Here is an 18,111-nt window from a genome sequence, read left to right as displayed (position 1 = left end):
ACTCGGTCTCAACAAGTGGTATCAGAGCGGGGTTGTTGGTGGATTTTTGGCCTGAAATTGATCGGAAAATCGTCTAAAAATTACTAGAAAATCAGAAAACGAATTTGTCCAATTTTTCGATTTTTTGTCGGATCTGTTTTTGCGTTTTCTGGTCAAACCAAAAAGAGTTTGGAGAAACGAACACCACCAGTGGACTCAGCAGGCAGAAACAGTCCAAAAAGGGTCATAGATCGTCAGCACGTTTTTCGACCAGTCGCCGGCGGTAGTAACTCCGGCGAGAGAGTGGCGGCGCGTGAGGCATTTTTCGACGACGGTGTCTTCAGGCAGTTTTCTCCAGACTACGAGACGGACCTTGTGGTGGTGTCCAATTTCAGTTTTGGGCAAAATTGTGGTTCTGGACTATTTTGCCCCTTGCACGTTTGGTAGTTTTCAGTTTTGGGTATTGCAGATTGCAAGTTCTTCCTGATTTGATTGAGATTTTTCAAAGATGAATTCGTTGAAGTATGAAATTCCGCTATTGGATCGCAATACAAGATTTTCACTGTGGCAAGTAAAGGTGAGAGCTGTGTTGACGCAGATGGATCTTGATGATGCTTTGCTGGGTTTTGATAGGATGCCAGCAAACTTGTCTATGGAAGAGAAACAACGAAAGGATCGGAAGGCTTTAGCGCAAATCCAACTTCATTTATCCAACAATTTGCTACAAGATGTTTTGAAGGAGAAGACAGCAGCTGCTTTGTGGCTCAAGCTGGAGCAGTTGTGCATGACAAAGAGTTTGACAAGCAAACTGACTTTAAAGCAGATGTTGTATTCTCATCGCATGGCGAAAGGAGGGTCACTGCAGGACCACCTTGCTATGTTCAAGGAGATCGTTGCAGATTTGGAGACGTTGGAGGTAAAATATGATGAAGAGGATCTACCCTTGGTCTTGTTGTATTCGCTACCCAATTCTTTTTCGTCATTTCGTGATACTATTCTGTATAGTTGTGACACGTTATCCATTGAGAAGGTATACGACACCCTGTTCTCAAAAGAGAAGATGGAGTTGTTGGTTGGAGATCCTGCATCTAGGAGTGGGGATGCTCTTGTTACTTATGGTGATCGACGGAGGGGTAGATCGAAGGTGAAGTACAGCAATGTGTATTGTTATTACTGTAAGAGGAAATGACACATCAAGAAAGATTGCGACAAGTTACAAGGTAAATGTGATTTACATGCAAATCATGTGGGGCAATCAGGTAATTCGAACGAGACTAATATTGCTGAAAATTTTTGTGATGATGGAGATGTGATGTTGGCTGAATCTGACGGGGAATCCAAACCTGAGGAGTGGATTCTAGATTCTGCTTGTTCGTATCATATGTGTCCCAATAGGACTTTGTTTCAAACATATGAGACGGTGAAGCAATGTGGAGTTGTCATGGGAAACAACTAATCTTGCCGGGTTGCAGGAATTGGTCGGGTCAGATTGAGGCTACAGGATAGAACAGTGAGGACACTTGATCAGGTTCGCCATGTTCCAGACTTGACAAAGAATCTCATATCACTAAGTACCTTGGATGAAAAAGGGTACAAATTTTCTGGTGGAGGTGGAGTCTTGAAGGTTCGAAGGGGTGTTCGGGTTGTACTGGAGGGACGGAGGAAATCCCCGTTGTACATCTTGCAGGGGAGCGCAGAACCAGTTCAGAGACATTTGGACAAGTTCAATACCGTGGTGGACATTCAATTTGGTACAGTACCTCTTGGGTTTGACTCTGGGTCAATTAAGAACTTTGCTCAAGAGAGTGTTGGTGATTCCGCTTTGCCACTAATTTTAGCGAGTACACTGTGTTCTTGTAATGCCAATGGACTCATGGAGCGTAGGTACAGTTTTGAAGATGTCTGTAATGTTTTAGAAATCATTGAAGGTGATAATATTGGCAAGGGACCTTCTGATTGTGCATTTGGTGTGGTTTCTGCTACAGGGTATGCTTCGACCCTATCCAGTGATTGTTAAATCCAAGAGAAATTTTGGGTACCCGAGTTTGGGTTTGGTGTCGCTTGTGGACGCCGGGCGGGGAAACGTGTTATCGTGGAGAGTTTGATTATTGCGTTGAGGAGATTGGTCAGTTCATTTTGATGCAGAAGGATTATTTCTCAAGGTGGAAAAATTTTGGAGTTTCGTTCGTTGCACTGGAATTTGAGTCAAGGTGGAGATTGTTAGAAGTATGACTCAAATAGGAGTCTAAATTACATTAGATTTCTTACTTTTTTTGGGACTCTTTTAGGGCTAGATTTTATACTATAAATACAATGCTCCTCTTTTAGTATTGTTAAGAAGTCGTTTGTTGTATGTGCTCTCCTTTCATAGTGAATTAATAAAACATCGTTCCTTCTGCCGTTTCTTCTTTTACTTACTTTAATCTTGTTCTTGGGTTATTTGTGATCTTGTTCAATACTTCAATTACAACAAGTGGAAGTCATTAATCACAATTCCTGCATTATTGGTTAATCGGTCCCAACAACAATAAATAGGAAGTCAGGCATGCAATTCAAAATGTCCCAGTCTGAACGCGTTCACAAGAAATTATAACGATTTGATATTCATTTTTATCTTCCCCAACAGAGAAAAGAAAAGAAAAATTAAGGCCAGATTACTATAATCAGGGTCGGACCTGTGTTTTGCAGGGTCTGAGGCGAAATTCAAATTTTGGGCCCATAAATTATAGCAAGCAATTAATTTTTTTCATTTATAAGAGATTTAAGGAACTAAATTTGTCAACATAAAATCAAAAAAATGAATATTTAAAATATGTATATTATAATCGAATAACAACGTGAAAATGTTCTAAAAGATCACTTAAATACAGCTCATCTTGCAGTTTTTGAGGCAAAAATATCAATCAATTTTGTATATTCGAGTTGTTCAACCATTTCTTTTGCAATTGATAACATAGCTAAACCATTCAATCTTTGCTGTGACATAGTTGATCGGATATAAGTCTTGATCAATTTCAACTTGGAAAAACTTCTTTCTGCTGATGCAACTGTAACCGGAATGGTGAGCAAAATCTTGTAAGCAATGCAAGCATTCGGAAAACAACCATTCATTTTCTTCAAGTAATGTAGCACATCAATTGCTCTTTTTGTTTCGCTAGTTAAATAGCACCTCAAGACGATCAACTCCGAACATAAATCATCACCTATAATGTCTGAATGTCCATTATGTTCTAAATACTACTCAAGATTCATATAAGATTTCAGCAAACTGCCAACTGGCACACTCTTTAATCTATCCATGTTAAACAAAAATCCAAATATCTCTTCATAATGTGTAAATTGTTCAAAACGAGTTTGAAGTGATGATCAAGTTTGATCAATTATAAAGAGAAAATACTCAACTCTAAAAGAATCTTCAGCCGAGTATGTTATCTCTTCAGTGCCACTTTCATCGAATTGTTTCTTTCTTCGAATGCTACGTCTCTTTTGAAATACAGCTTCAATTCCCATTTCACTTGCCATTTGTTTCACTTCATCCATGGCACTGGCAAACTCAGATCCTCTATAATCTTCGAGAAATGAAATAAGTGCTTGTAAAATTTTGATGACTTCATTAATATCCATGTTTTCGGCTTGAAAAAATTTACTCACAGTATTGATTGCATGCAACAACTTATACCAAATTACTATGTCAAGCAAAAACTCAAAATTTTCAAGTTCATATATTGCTAAGGACTCAGCTTCACTTTTTGTTTTAGGGTCTTCAACAATGTTTGCCAAGTCAAGTAAAGCGTCTCTTATTTGTACAGATTATTCTTTTATAGGCTTGACGCTTTCCACATGACTTTCCTAGTGTGTCTGCGACAATGGCTTAAGTGTCAGACCTTGAACCTTATCTTTAAAAAATTTCCATCGTTTCGGAGAAGAAGAGAACAATGTGTAGATTCGTTGTATCACTCCAAAAAAGGACATAGCTTTCGAATAACAATTTGCCATATCACATAATGCTAGATTAAGGCTATGGCAACCACATGGAGTATAGAAAGCTCTAGGATTAATTTCAAGTAACCTTTTTTGTACATCTCTATGTCTCCCGCTCATGTTAGCTCCATTGTCATACCCTTAACCTCTTATACTATCAATATCAAGCTCAAGATGCTTTAACACATTTTTAAGCTCGATGAAAAGTCCAAATCCTGATGCATCATCCACCTTCAAAAATTCAATCCAATATTCTTGTACCATCGGCGAGTCTATCGAATCATCCACGCATCGTATTACTAGAGACATTTGTTCTTCGTTACTTGCATCTGGAGTACAATCAAGTATGACGGAAAAATATTTTGCATGTTTCACTTTTGTGACAATTGCACTTCCCACCTCGCCTGCCAACATTTATATCAATTCATTTTGAATCTTAGGGCCCAGATATGTATATTGAATCTCGCGTGCTTGGGCATGTCGAATGTGTTCTTCCATTATTGGATGGAACTCGGCAACCATTTCTATCATTTACAAAAAAAGTCCGTTGTTCTCAACATAAAGTTGCTCATAATCTCCATGAAATGCCAAAGTACTTTTAGCGAGTCTTTACACGATAGCAATTATTCTCGTTAACACTTGTCTCCAATGCTCTCTTTCTTTGTTGATGGACAATTGTATGCTTTCATCAATTGTATGTTTTGTTTGAAGCCTATTTTCCAATTCCATCCAACTAATCATGCAACCTATATGCTCCTTAGACACTTCATGATGTGTAAGACGCCGATGCATATTATGCCAATCATTGTATCCGTCATTACCCAATTGGCCAATATTTTTGTCCATTTTTTTCTGTCTTAAATAACTTGTAGCAAAAACATAAGATCTTATCCAAAGAAATTGAATACACTAACCATCTTTATCAGTTGTCTGGCCATTTGCCATTAATCGCTTATATTGTGATGATTCAAAATGTCTACCCTTATCATCTCTGGGAAAGAAGATGTTATCAGCTCTTTTCGGACCCACTTCAACTAAAAAGTCTCTTATCTTTTGATCAATGTGAATGTCCTTCCAATTTTCAGAATCATTAAAATTCAAAGAGAAGCAATTCTCTTAATTTAAATCTTCTTGTTGAACATGATTTTCATCATTCTGTTTTGACTCATCCATATTTTCAGGTTCAATAATTTCCTTGTTCTCTTTCTGTTCATCAACATGATCATTATCAATATCATTCTGATTTTGTTGCTCTTCAATCGTTAAATTTTTTGATGTTTCTTCCTTCTCTTTTCTTTTCTTGCCATTAAAGTATTTATCCATATCTCCAACTTGGCTTCAAATTAATGCCTCTACTCTTTCCTTCTTCTTCCTTTTTTGAGCTCTCGATGCATATTTAGGAGCCATAGTATTTTATTCAAGCCACTCAACAGCAAACACTTACTGAAATTTGAGAGTAAAAGAGGCTCAAGTTAGATTAATTTAAGATTAAAAATTCAAATAGAATTGGAATAAGCCATCATTCACCAAGATGCAACAAATAGACAAATAAATCAATTTGTAGTTTTGAATCTCACTCACCCAAAACTTTTTATTTGCTAAATATTTTAATGATAACCTTTGATTTTCGACTCAATAAATTCAACTTCATTATTGCTATAAGAATGAAGTTACTTTTAAATTCTACCTCCTCTTTTTTTTTTGTATGTATAATCATCATTCATCCACAGTTAACTAATTCAAATGAAGTACATTAATTGACTTTTTTTTTTCCTTTGTACAACATTCCAACAACATAACACAGTAAATGAAATAAGGTATTTCTTGCAACCTTCTTTACTTCAATGAGTGAATTAATGCTCTTTAAGACATGTAGAACAGTGTACAAATTCATCACATTAAACTATTTGACCTAAAGTTCTTTGAAACAAATATTTGATAAACAACTTTTTTTCCTTTATACAACATTCCAACAATATAACACAGTAAATGAAATAAGATAATTTAACATACAGCAAGCACCTAAATCCAAATTCAGGTATGCATCACTTATATAAATCATCTTTACGACTATTTAAGTGAGACATTGTTTAATAGCTCAATTAATCAAATAAAATTTAATAATGCCAAGTATGCTCCTCATAGCTAAATTGCAAAGCAGATCACATCATTGCACTGGTGACTGGTAAACTAAATTTCTGCATTTTGAATATAAAACGTACCAAGAAGTAAGAAACTGTCTCAACACTCAACAGCCTCCAACTCTACCCACAGCAAAAAAGCTGATTGCGCCTTCTCCATTGTTTTCGACCTCCCCGTTAGACATTTGGCCACTATCACATCACATACTTCTTTGGCATATCTGAACCTGCAAAGGAGCGAAACAAAATTCAGCCACTGTTTTCTTAAAAAATTGACCTAAAAGTTTTTCAAATTTAGAAAAAGAAGATAAAGATCCGGGATCTAAAAATACTAGCACTCGGTAGAAGGTAGTTCTTAGTTCTTACCTTTCCGAATGTCGAGTCCGTCCGATGATAAAAAAACCGCTACAGGAGCCAGAGCCGGAGGATGCTGCACAGTGTCATTCGCCTCACTCTGTCATCGCCGGTAGGTTTTAGTCTTTTAGAAGTGGTTGAGTCTTGAGTACTTGAGTTGAGTTGCAGACGTAGTTTCACGGGGTGCCTTTTTTCTTGGCACAGAAAGGGACACCGTGCGGCAGTAGTCTGCTTCGCTAGACTACCTTTCGCCTTTTCTCGGTCGCGTCGGGACGAAAGAAAATTTGATTGCAATTTTGTGGAAAACTTACAATAGAGAATTTGAATACATTAAAAGTAAATTGAACATTGATTGATGAAAACTGAATATTACAATTGATGAAAGCAGAAAATTACAAATGCTCATGCAGGGGACGGACACCAGTGAGTTTGAAAGATTTTTGAAGGACTAATACCCCCTATAATAGCATTCTAAACAAAAACCTAAGTGACAGGAGTAGACGTTTAAACGGCGCTTTAGGTCTGCAGCCTTTTTATATTGTTTATGAGCTTTCTCAAGATAACTCTGAGCAATTTCAATATTTCGTTTCCACTCTTGAAAAAAGTTCTTTGCTTTAGGAGACTTGGTACTTCGTTCGATATCCACTGTATGAGGGATTAGCGGTTGCTGGCCAGTAACAATCTCAAAAGAACTTTTATTGGTAGAAGAGCTCTTTTGGGCATGGAAGCAAATTTGGGCCGCATCCAAAAGTTTTACCCAGTTTTTCTGCGAAGTAGAGATAAAGTGCCGAAAATATTCTTCTAGCATAGAATTGAAGCGCTCCGTCTGTTCCTCAGATTGTGGGTGAAAACTAGAACTCATGCTCAAAGTTGAACAAAGAAGTTTGAACAACTCAGTCCAAAATATGCCAGTGAAACGAGGATCTCGATCACTGACGATGTCCTTAGGCAGTCCCAAGTATTTGACAATATGTTTGAAGAAGAGTTGAGCTGTCTCTTCTGCAGATACATACTTAGGCGCTGCAATGAAAGTTGTATATTTTGATAGACGGTCCACCACGACAATGATAGTGCCAAAATCCTCAACTTTTGGCAACCCAATAATGTAGTCCATCGATACACTTTCGAATGGCCGGGATGGGACGAAAAAGGGCTCCAGCAAGCCCATTTTTTTCTGATGATCTGCCTTATCTTGTTGACAAATAAGACAGGTTTTTACATATGTTGCAATGTCATCCCGCATTTGAAGCCAGTAGTATGCACGTTGCAGTAGTGCATAAGTACGTTCCTCTCCGGGATGCCCTGCCCAAATTGTGTCATGGCATTCTGTAATTAGTGATTTCCTCAGATCTCCATCCTTAGGAACATATAAGCGATCTTCCTTTGTCTTCACTAGTTCTCCATCGAGCCAGAACTGTCGAGTTTTACCCTACTTGATGAGGTCGACCAAATATTGGGTAGCCGGGTCCTTCTCCATAAGTGCTCGAATTTGGTCTCTAGTGTTCGTGGAGACTGTGCTTCCTGAAAGAGCAGCTACAGAGTAGATGACAGCTAAATCGGTCCGTCGACTAAGAGCATCAACAACATAATTACTAGAGCCGGGACGATACTCTAGCATAAAATTGAACTCTGAAAGGAATTTCTGCCAATGAGCCTGTTTGCTCGATAGTTTTGGTTGGGACATGAAGTGACTAACTGCAATGTTATCTGTCTTCACAATAAATGGAGACCCAAGCAGATAGTGACGCCATCCTCTGAGACAATGGACAACTGCTAACAATTACTTTTCATGTGCCGAGTAACGACGTTCTGTCTGGTTTAACTTCCGGCTCTCATATGCTACCAGATGTCCTTCTCGCATGAGGACTCCACCAAGGGCAAAACCGGTAAGGCTAAAATCGGGTTCGTCCACATGGACTTCTTCAACCTTTCAAAAGCAACTTGGCATTGGGATGACCAATCCCAATCCTTATCCTTCTTTGTCAATTCACTAAGTGACAGTGCAATTTCTAAGTAGCCTTTCACAAATCTTCGATAGTAATTGCATAACCCAAGAAATGAACGTACATCATGTACGATTTTTGGTGGTTGCCAATCTTTGATGGCTGTAACCTTCTTCGAATCTATGTGGATTTTACCTTGTTCAATGATGTGACCCAAGAAACTGATAGATGTCTGAGCAAATGAGCATTTAGACGGCTTAGCGTAAAGTTCATTCTCTCGTAGTCCATTAAAAACTTGCCTCACATGCTGGACATGTTCCTCCAATGTCTCGATGTAGATTGCTATGTCATCCAAATACACCACGACAAAATCATCTAAGAACCCGTGAAGTACCTGATTCATCATAGTACAAAATGTTGCTGGAGCGTTTGTCAAACTAAAAGGCATCACTTTAAATTCAAAGGCTCCATATCTGGTTACCACCGTAGTTTTTGCTTCGTCTCCCTCTTTGATCCGAACTTGCCAGTATCTGAACCTAAGATCAATTTTTGTGTAATACTTCGCCCGACTCAGTTGATCGAAGCAATCCGCAACCAGTGGGATAGGATAGCTATTCTTTACAGTGATCTTGTTCAAGGCTCGATAGTCACATCACATTCTAAGAGAACCATCGGCCTTTTTCTGAAACAATACAGGAGCTCCGTATAGCAACTTCGCAGGTACAATGATTCCACTCTCCAGCATTTCCCCCAATTGCTTCCGAAGCTCTTCAAGCTCGGGCTGAAACATACGGTATGGTGCCCTGGTGGGAGGTTTGGCGCCTGAAATGAGTTCAATCTCATGATCAATCGTCCTTCTTGATGGTAATTTCTTTGGTAATTCTTTCGGCATGATATTCTCAAATTCCCGAATAAGCCTTTTAACGGGTTTTGGAATAGGACCATTTGCTTCTTTGATCTCCTCTAATCGAAGAGTGTACAAAAAAGAGGGTTCATTTCTCTTGAAACCCTTACTAAATTGCATGGCTGAGATACTCTTCTCGCCCATCCTCCCAACCTGTGTAGGGATGACACACGGCTTCTTACCCATCATCATTAACGAATCGAAATATGGCAACACTGTTTTCTTAGTATCCCGAAGAAATTCCAATCCTAGAATAAGCTTGAAATCATCCATCTGAACTGCAGATAAATTTGTCCTTCCCTCGAAAGGACCTACTTTGATCAGCACCGATTTCACCACTCCAGCTATTGGTTGAGCAGCGGAGTTGATGGCTTTGACTTTTCCACTACCCTTTTCTAGAACAAGTCCGAGCCGCTCTACTTCAGTACATGCAAGGTAGTTGTGGGTAGCACCTGTATCCACCATAGCCCTGATTGGCTTCCCATTGATTTTTACATCAATGTACATTAAGCCTTTGGTCCTACAAATTCGAGCCTTCGCTTCTTCCATCTTTGCCTCTTTCAATGGGACATCATCCTTTTCAGCAATCCGATGCGACAGTGTGTTGCACCGATGTGAAAATGCCCCAACTACGTCCTCATCCTCTTCAGAGTCAGTCTCATTATGACAATTAGCCTGCGGGGCCTATTGCTTTGAACTTGACCCGCCACTTGCTAACTGACAATATGCATTCACCATCCGCTTTTGAGGACACTCCGACACCCGATGAGGTCCATCACATAAAAAGCACTTCAATTTGGGAGGGGCATCAGTTCGGCCCTCTGTTGCTTTTCCTTTGTTCCAGTTGTTACTGTTGTTGCCGTTAAAATTTCCTTGACGACTATTAGGATAGTTTCCCTGAAAGCCATGGTTGCTTTGATAGGCTCCTTCTCTATTCTGAGAGTAACGCTCTCCCCCATTCGGGTTCGATCTGGGTCTGTAAGATCTGTTACCACCTCCAATTGCTTGATTACTCCTCGAAGGTCGATCTTTTCTAGATTCTATTTGGTAGTCGCTCAAGCATTCAGCGGCTCCCATGGTCGTGCTCAAATCAGTAATCTTCTGTCTTTGAAGTTCCGTGCGTGTCCACGGTTTCAACTCTTCCATAAAGGTGAAGAGCTTATCATTTTTCGACATATCTCGAATATTCAGCATATACCCTGAGAAGGATTTCACATACTCCCTGATAGAGCTCGTGTGTTTCAGGTCTCGAAGTGCCCGTCGAGCCTGATACTCAACATTTTTCGAGAAAAACTGCGATCTGATTGCTTCCTTGAGGAGATTCCAAGAATCAATTCGAATCCTGTGGGCCTGAATGTCAGCATATTTGGTTCGCCACCATAGTTTTGCATTTCCACCCAGATACATGGTAGCTGTGATTACCTTTCTAGCTTCGTCTTCGATCGAAGCTGCTAGAAAGTACTGTTCCATATCAAACAAGAAGTTTTCAACTTCTTTTGCATCACGTGCCCCTCCGTAGGTACTCGGTTCAGGAATTCTGAGCCTAGGAGCATACTCGAGTACGGGAGCTTACCCATTGTCCACCGCACGTTGGAGTACCCGCAATTGAGCTCTCAACGCTTCCATTTCATCATGCAGATTAGGAATGATTGCAGCAGCTTCAACCATTGCTGCGCAAGCTCTTTGACTTTCATCCAATTGGATGTGTAATCCACGAATCTCAAATTCGGCCATCTCGACTTTTTCCTCAAGACCTTCCATAGCATAGCACAACATAGTAGTTGTCTCATCAAGCGCATCCACGCGCTATTTTGTAGTACCTTTCTTTTGAGGCTCTACCACTTCAGTGGTGTGAGATGTAATTGGATCCATAGCTTTCTTATTGAGGGTCGTGAGCCGCAGCTCTGATACCAACTTTCACAGGGTGCCTTTCTTCTTGGCACAGAAAGGGACACCGTACGACAGTAGTCTGCTCCGCTAGACTACCTTCCGCCTTTTCTTGGTCGCGTCGGGACGAAAGAAAATTTGATTGCAATTTTGTAGAAAGCTTATAATAGCGAATTTGAATACATTGAAAGTAAATTGAACATTGATTGATGAAAACTGAACATTACAATTGATGAAAGAAGAAAATTACAAATGCTGGTGCAGGGGGCGGACACCAGTGAACTTGAAAGATTTTTGAGTGACTAATACCCCCTATAATAGCATTTTGAACAAAAACCTAAGTGACAGGAGTAGACGTTTAAAAGATGAGGAATCATACTAAACGTTTACTAATATCAGAGCTATTTTACAACTGAAATAACTGTTACAATGAAAAGAAAATTACAACTCAAATTTGAAGTAATATTTACAATGTGCAGTCGAAATTGGGCAAACTACGGCTGCGATAGTGTCAAGGGGCTAAGTAAAACTGCAATCCTTGACACATAATCACGTAAGGAGGACTGGAGAAGCAACTGGTGACTGCAGTACAGTAGAAGACGTAATACTGTAAGTCTGCAATGTTGAAATTCAAGTTGTTGAAGTTGGGTTTCTTAAAAAAAAAAAAAAAGGGGCTCCAAGTTTTTATTGGGCCCCCTAATATGCTGGGCCTGAAGCAGAGGCCTCTTGGGCCTCTCCTCAGGTCCGGCTCTGACTATAATCTTAACTTTGATCAGTCGAGTGCAGAGGCCATGGAAACTGAAGTATCAAATTTTGAGTCTTCTACTACGAGATCAAAATGTTCTTAGTCTTCCACCATGAGATCAAAAAATTCCAAACAAAATCTGATGATCAAGAGACCATTTTAGCTTAGAAATACTTGGTCATCTTTGGACTTAAAGGCCCATATTTGTATTTTTTGTCCTTGAAATAACCCAAAATATTCGAAACGACCAAATGGACTGCATGCGTTTTGATATCTGTATATGTGGTGTGAAAGCACAAAATTAGATACCTTGATAGTCCATGCTGCAAAAGATGAGTGTTCGCCCTTGGTCTATGTGGATTAGGGCCACAGCTAATGCATGAAACTCTCGATAGTTGCAACATCGAAATTAGAAGTTGGTATTGGGGCATTGAGATCACTGAAGCATTAGTGATGCAACCGAGAAAGAACCCCCTTAAAGATGGGAAATTCTCTCGATAAAGATGATTCAGGAGCATTGGCACCTAAAGTGAAATGGGAGATGACTTAGGTACTTAAATTCACAGGTTGTGGGGAAGAAACAAAAAGCACACAGGACTGATTTGCCACCATCCAAGTATGCAAAAGTGCATGGTTATAAGGTTATCTAAATCTTTGTAAAACTGAATTGATAAGGAGCTATAGAACTCAGTTCTCGGGATGAATTCTTATGGGCATTGGCCTGTATTCTCAACTTTTATCTCATAAAGCAACTTAATTTGTGACTTTCAACTGCCAATAATTGAATTCCTTTGACATGCGATCTTTTAAGTTAAGTATATGACATACTGAGAAATTTTGGTTGAAAATGAAGTAACCTTTTTTGCTCCATCCATACATTTGTTATAAGACATCATTTGGGTATTCTGTATGTACATCCAGCCGCTGAGGAATCCATTTAGAAAACGTGGGACAAGTTTGGCTTGCAACGGAAGTGGAATTGAGAAAATGCAGCTAAAAAATGGACACAAAAGATTTACGTGGTTCACCCAATTTATTCTACGTCCACGGGCAAGTATAGGAGGATTTCATTATAGTGGGAAAATTACAATAACTTCTCTCAAAATAAAAGAAGATAACAATAATTAATCCCTCTCTTGTAATTGGAGAAACTAAGTAGAAAATAAACACTTCGAGAGAAATTTTTTCTCTCTCTCTCTCTCTCTTTCTCCACCTCCCTTTTTTTTCCCTCTACCTTTCTCTTCCTCTCTACCTCTCTTTGCTTGTGTGTGTGTGTGTGTTTTTTTTTCTTCAACTTTATCTCTATTTATAATAGGAGATTTTCACCTACCTCACACATGTGCAAGGCCACCTTACTCTTTTTTCTCAAATGGTCACCTACCTCGTTGCAAAGGATCGCCTACTATATAGAGACTAGCTCTTGGCATGCGCGATACGCGTAGCGTACTATTTAAATATGTGTTGATCATTTTATAAATACTATATAAGACCATTAACATATTGGATCACCCAAGCTACCAATAAAATATAATAATAACAAGAAGAGTATTAATTCCAAAAAATAGGTCACACATTGTAATAAAAGAACAAATATCCAGCAGAGTAGAATAACAATATGTAATGAATCATGTTCAAGAAATTGAAAAAAAATAACACAAAAGGACATACATGTACCTAAGGAACTGCTCCTTGATATCTAACACTTGGTTCATGATCTGCCTTTGTTTACTTCTTAAGTGCATTAAGTCTCATCCAAAAATCACAAGGCAATCTCAAGAATTAAAAGTATATGGTCTTCCTCAAAAAGATTGCAGTAAGAACAGAAAATTACAGCGAAATCAATATGCAAATTAAAACAATAAAAACCAGAAATAGTTTTAAAATCACAAAGCTACATTTTTGTCAAAGTGTGCACAGTAAATAATCCTAGCTTATATCACCATGTCATTTGCAGAGTAATATATAGTGATGGCTTAAGGAAGTACTGTTGAGTTCAAAGATAGCTCTCTCATTGCTAAGATGAAGAAATCAAGGTGAAGACCAGAAACTCCATCTACCCACACGCACTTGTTGTTTGTTTCTCGCAATCTTAAAACAATATGTGAACGTAAAATTATGTTTCATATATGTAAGTAAAGAAAGATACAAGTTAGAAAGAAATGAAGTTAAAGATGGGCACACAATTTTTCGATGTCCATCATGATTAGCTGCCAATGTTACTTGAAAGACAAGATTACGGATTACCCATACTTGAAATTTCCAGTTTAGAAACATCGTGGTCATCTGTTACTTCTACAACTGAATGGTCGAATATTGAAACGTTAAATGTAGAATTTTTGGTGTATTCAAACACAATAATATAATCATCTTGTAAATTATGATGGTCAAAAAAATGTTCCCATCCAGTAGCAAGACATATGTTATCATCAACTCTTTCTAGTTGTGTGCTAGCAATGATTCCATAATAGCCAATTAATCGTATTGTATCACTAAGTCCAAGTCCTGAGCGACGTACAAAAGATCTAGTATGCGACTATATAAGAAGACTATAAATCTTACATTGAAATATATTCTAGTTTAAATATAGTTTTAATAATTTTTAATAAATGTCAAAGAATGAATCACTGTAACGCTCACCAAACGAACGTTATGTCCCAATGAAGGTGTGATTTAATAAAGATTATTGAACTATGAACTGAAGATTTGAAAAGAAAAGATTGTCCTCCAAGCAACACTTTATGACGGACGATAGCTACTAAGATTGATAAGAATTGACTTCAACAGAATTGATTTTACGTGAAACGAATTCATCGTCATTCAAACACGAGTTCAAACATTTTAACAATTGTTTTGTTCAATTATTGATCTATATTCTCAAGTATCCAATATAGAAAATTGAAAGAAAATTTTGAAAAGTGAAATAAAAGATATAGAACAAATCGCAACCTTTACGTAAGCAAGTATAAAGACATACCTGTAAATTGAATTGAAAAAGACTACAACTTCAAATTAAATTATTGAATTAAACAAAATGAAATTGTTATCTTAAAGAAATCATATTAAAAAATATATATATAAGAATGCTTCCTACATTAGTATCTGCGTAATTTTAAAATCCATGTCATATTAAATATATACAATGCGCAATATCTTCAAGAAATCAAAGGAAGTATACTAAAATTCTTATATGAAAAAAATATAACAGAAGGAAACAAAAATCCTTTGTAAGTATTTTTAAAAAAATCTCAATAACTTACAAACAATGGTAAGAACAAAAATAGATAAGGAAAAAATAGTAAACTAAATAAAAAAGAAATAATTTATTTATGAATGAATAAAGTGAAAATTAATATAGATAATTTATAAAGTAATTTGTTTTTGGAAAATAAAATCTAATTTTAGCATGTAAAAATCTGAGAATAGTGAAAAAAAATTAGATAATTACCAAAGAAAAGTAAACAAAAATGTAGAGTACTTGTCAATTAGAAGAAAAGAAAGTGAGTGCACTGATAAACTATAGGAAAAAATAGTACAATCCTGTAACCTACCTTCCATGCTTATATAACATAACATCCATGTGAAAGACTTAAAAAACGTTAAATCATTTCTCAATCCTTCATGTACCGACTTTAGCATATTCTCATATCAACAAAAACAATACATCCAGCAAAAAAATAGAATAGAAAGAAAAAGTTCTAAGGATCCAAATGAAGAACTAAAAGATCTTCATTTTTATTGGGGCCAAAAATATTGAACAAATATTAAAAAAAAAAAAAAAAAAAACCACCAGATCAAGATATTGAAAAAAGAAAAAGAGAAGTGGGAGATTTTTTATTTTTTTTTATCCAATAATAAAAATGTTAGTAGATCAATTATAAAAATTTACAAAGTCCACATTCATAGTTCTCAACTCATAAAGAATGGAAACAAACAGAAGCTTTACACCAAGAATCACCCAAAATAAAATTTCATAGACAAGGTAGTGTCATAGAGATGAAGATGTCAGCTGGAATTTCTAGTCATAGAAAACGTCCATATTCTGATATTCAGGTTTCTCAACCCACAACCAAAAAATTAGGTAAAAAATAAAATCATTTGAAGAAAATCACTTCAAACAAACAATGAACAAAGAATTTTTTTTTTCCAGTTACTTTTTGAATATAAACTGAAACCAATCAACCTGTTCCGTTTATCTAAACTCTTTTAAATAATATAAAAAAAATTATATGCATTCTGTTTAATTAGAAATCTAAATTCATGTTTATTCAACGTACTACTAATAAGTCAATCTGTCTAAAGAATAGTCTCCCCATCAACCAATAGGTTTTTTTATCTATCGGCCTACAATCTATGTCCTTTTAACCGCTGCAATTTTTTCAATTAATTCTCCTTAAACTTGCATGAAGAACACACAAAACACGTAAAACAACACCATTTTATACAGCTTCCAAGATGGTATTTTATTGGACAATGTGAATAGGGTTGCATTGGATTCGCTCTTATAAGTTTATAAGGATATCCAAACATACAAAACACTATTCCAATTCTAATCTACCAAAGAACATTATTACCAAGGGTAGGGAGGAGGACTTAAACAAGTTTAATAGTGGAACATATACTCACCAAATAAATTTGACCATACCTTGAAGAATAAATTCCTCCTATCGTTAGAATTTTTTGAAAGGTAACTATCTCGGTTTCATATATAAATTTCTATAGAATCTTTGAAAAAGACTTTCCTTCTTAAGAAAGAAAAGACTTCCTATCTTTGGGATCTAATCCTACACCGCTGCTCAAGACTTTAGTGGATCGACTCTATTACATAAGTTGATTCCTAAACGATCAATTTGAAGCTTGGATAGTACATTGATTTTTTCAAAAGCACAACAGCAATCTCATGTTTCATTTTTTAAATCTCCCTAAGTAAAACAAGTTAACATACCTCAGGTGTCAATTTTTGCTAAATACGATTTTTCTAGAAATAAATTTATTTCAAACAACACTGCATGAACGATTAAATATAAGCTACACGGAAGAATTTAAAAAAACAAATATCAAGGACAAAAAATAAAATCTAGATGTTAGTTCCTGAACATGAGAAAAAAAAAAGCAGATCTTAATATAATGGAACGGATCAAAAATCAAGAATATACAACTCATCAATCTACAAAAGACACAATTTATTTGAAAGAATTCATTAAAAAGTAAAATAAAAACAAACTAAACAAAAATTGGAAGAAAAAAGAAGTAAAAAACTCGACAGAGAAATGACAGCCGTGGCTTATAGTTCAAAAGTATACAAACACCCTTTGAAACCGCAATTCATTCTCTCAAAAGAAATCAATTCCTGAACGTAAGGCAAAAAAATCAATATTAGATTTTTATACAGAGAAATAAATAAAAATCGAGAGCATATGACTCATTATTAGTCTACAAAAGACACAATTTATTCTAATGATAAAGAAAACAGACAAAGCAAAACCTCGAAGAAGGTAAAAGCAAAAACTCAAAGAATACAGCATATAGAATCAGCAAATGTACCTACAATCTTTGATGATTTAAGAAAGATCCAAGATAAGAAGGGAAATCACCAAAGAAGAGAAGCGAGATGAGCAACGACACCAGGGTTTGAGAGAGAGAAAAATGACCTTATGGTGAACTTTTGGGATATTAATACGCCATAAAAACGACGTCGTTTTCTTCACAAAATGACCGATACAACGTCGTTTTGTACCATGGAATCTGTTGGACTTCAACACTGAACTCGAGGCACCAAAAGAGTTTCCATCCAAAGTGAGAATGGACAACTTATGTCATTGTTTTCGGTATCTAGTTCTTCAAGCATCCTACTATTGTCCAATGTGTGCGGTAATATTCCGTTCAATTGATTCCCATTTAAGTCCAAATGAAATTGATACGTTGCAAATCACGTTTCAATTAATTTTTCTTACTTAACTTAAATGTGTCGTTTTAAATAGTATTATAGCAAGTATCCCGCAGAAGATTGATTCAATTATGTCAATTGCACTAAAAATAAAATTAATAATAATATATGAAATAGATTAAATGGGGGGGGGGGGGTTTGGTTTGTTGAATTAAGGAAAGCAGAAAAGACTTGAAATTTGAAATAAACAAATTGGTTCTTGATTGAATGTGAGAAAATGTGATTGGGGGATA

At 36.7% G+C, this 18,111-nt stretch overlaps 1 protein-coding gene and 1 long non-coding RNA gene across 2 annotated transcripts; both read right to left on the bottom strand.

Annotated features, from left to right (window-relative positions):
• Positions 1-4,101: 4,101 nt before the first annotated feature.
• Positions 4,102-5,283, bottom strand: LOC111392468. The gene is made up of 3 exons (XM_023017821.1): positions 5,101-5,283; positions 4,875-5,031; positions 4,102-4,364 (listed from the first exon to the last, which is right to left on the bottom strand). The coding sequence occupies exons 1-3, from the start codon at positions 5,281-5,283 to the stop codon at positions 4,102-4,104; spliced, it is 603 nt and encodes a 200-aa protein (XP_022873589.1).
• Positions 5,284-17,029: 11,746 nt separating this feature from the next.
• LOC111394045 lies at positions 17,030-17,576 on the bottom strand. The gene is made up of 2 exons (XR_002702541.1): positions 17,476-17,576; positions 17,030-17,281 (listed from the first exon to the last, which is right to left on the bottom strand). It is a non-coding gene; the product is annotated as an uncharacterized LOC111394045 (long non-coding RNA).
• Between the last annotated feature and the right edge of the window lie 535 nt (positions 17,577-18,111).

Source organism: Olea europaea, chromosome 4, assembly GCF_002742605.1.
Source record: "Olea europaea var. sylvestris chromosome 4, O_europaea_v1, whole genome shotgun sequence".
Classification (NCBI taxonomy): domain Eukaryota; kingdom Viridiplantae; phylum Streptophyta; class Magnoliopsida; order Lamiales; family Oleaceae; genus Olea; species Olea europaea.
Note: the sequence above shows the minus strand (reverse complement) of the source record. Positions and strands in the feature narration are given on the sequence as shown.